The sequence below is a fragment of the Amphimedon queenslandica genome, unplaced genomic scaffold (assembly GCF_000090795.2).
Source record: "Amphimedon queenslandica unplaced genomic scaffold, v1.1 AMPQUscaffold_578_Cont27404, whole genome shotgun sequence".
In the NCBI taxonomy this organism is placed as follows: domain Eukaryota; kingdom Metazoa; phylum Porifera; class Demospongiae; order Haplosclerida; family Niphatidae; genus Amphimedon; species Amphimedon queenslandica.
Window position 1 is genome coordinate 1 of NW_003559071.1, and position 1,009 is coordinate 1,009.

Here is a 1,009-nt window from a genome sequence, read left to right on the forward strand (position 1 = left end):
ACATTCCAAATTATTCTTATTTATCTGTATGTACATTATTACACATGTTACCAGAACATTCTAGATTCTTTTCAGTTTTGTATATAAGTGTTCTGTGTTGTGTTGATTGCATTGCATTATAGTTCTTAGTTATTGGTTTAAGTAAAGTTAACTTGGTTGTATTCAAAAACTCTAACAAATATTGTCATCAGCTACAAGAGAAGGATAGGGAACTACACGAGAAGGATATGGAGCTACAGGAGAAGGATTAAGAGCTATGTCAGTCTCAAGAGACAGTTCATAGGTACCAGCAACAAGCAGAGCTTACTGATGATCACTGGGTTATTGATGAAGATGAGGTGACTTTGACAAAGGAGGAGTTAGGAAGAGGATCTTATGCTGTCGTTACAGTTGGTATTTTTAGAGGGTTAAGAGTAGCTGTCAAGTCACTTCATACTATCATCATCTCAGATTATAATCTTGGTATGTTCTCCAGAGAAATGAGTATAGCATCACGACTACATCATCCTAACCTGGTCCAGTTTATTGGTGCAACTAAAGTGGGTAATCCTCTCATCTTGACCGAGCTGATAAGCACTAGTCTTAATCAGGAGCTTCACAGAAATCAATTAACCAATCAACAGATTCTGAGTATTGCTCAAGATGTAGCTTTAGGCCTCAACTACCTTCACCTGTTTAAGCCTCAGCCTATTATTCACAGAGATGTGAGCAGTCCTAATGTATTATTAAAGCCTTGCATTGGACCTGCTGGTTATGAAGCTAAAGTAGCAGATTATGGTACAGCTAAAGTAGTACAAGGAACTAGTACTGGTACTGTTATGCCAGGCAATGTTGCATATGCTGCACCAGAAGCTCCTATTCCTGATCAACACAGTCCAGCAATGGATGTTTACAGTTACTCTGTTCTTCTTATGGAAATGAATTTACGTTGTCCACCCGGAATTAATGACAAGAGAGAGAAAAGTACAATCTGGTAGTGTCTCCTGGTCTGATATGAAGTCTCTCATAC

At 38.4% G+C, this 1,009-nt stretch overlaps 1 protein-coding gene across 1 annotated transcript; it reads left to right on the forward strand.

Annotated features, from left to right (window-relative positions):
* Positions 1–479: 479 nt before the first annotated feature.
* On the forward strand, positions 480–963 carry LOC105316383 (serine/threonine-protein kinase CTR1-like; the record flags this gene model as incomplete). The annotated part of the gene is made up of 1 exon (XM_011411223.1): positions 480–963. A coding segment is annotated over exon 1 (484 nt), but the record flags the coding sequence as incomplete, so codon positions are not given.
* Positions 964–1,009: the final 46 nt, after the last annotated feature.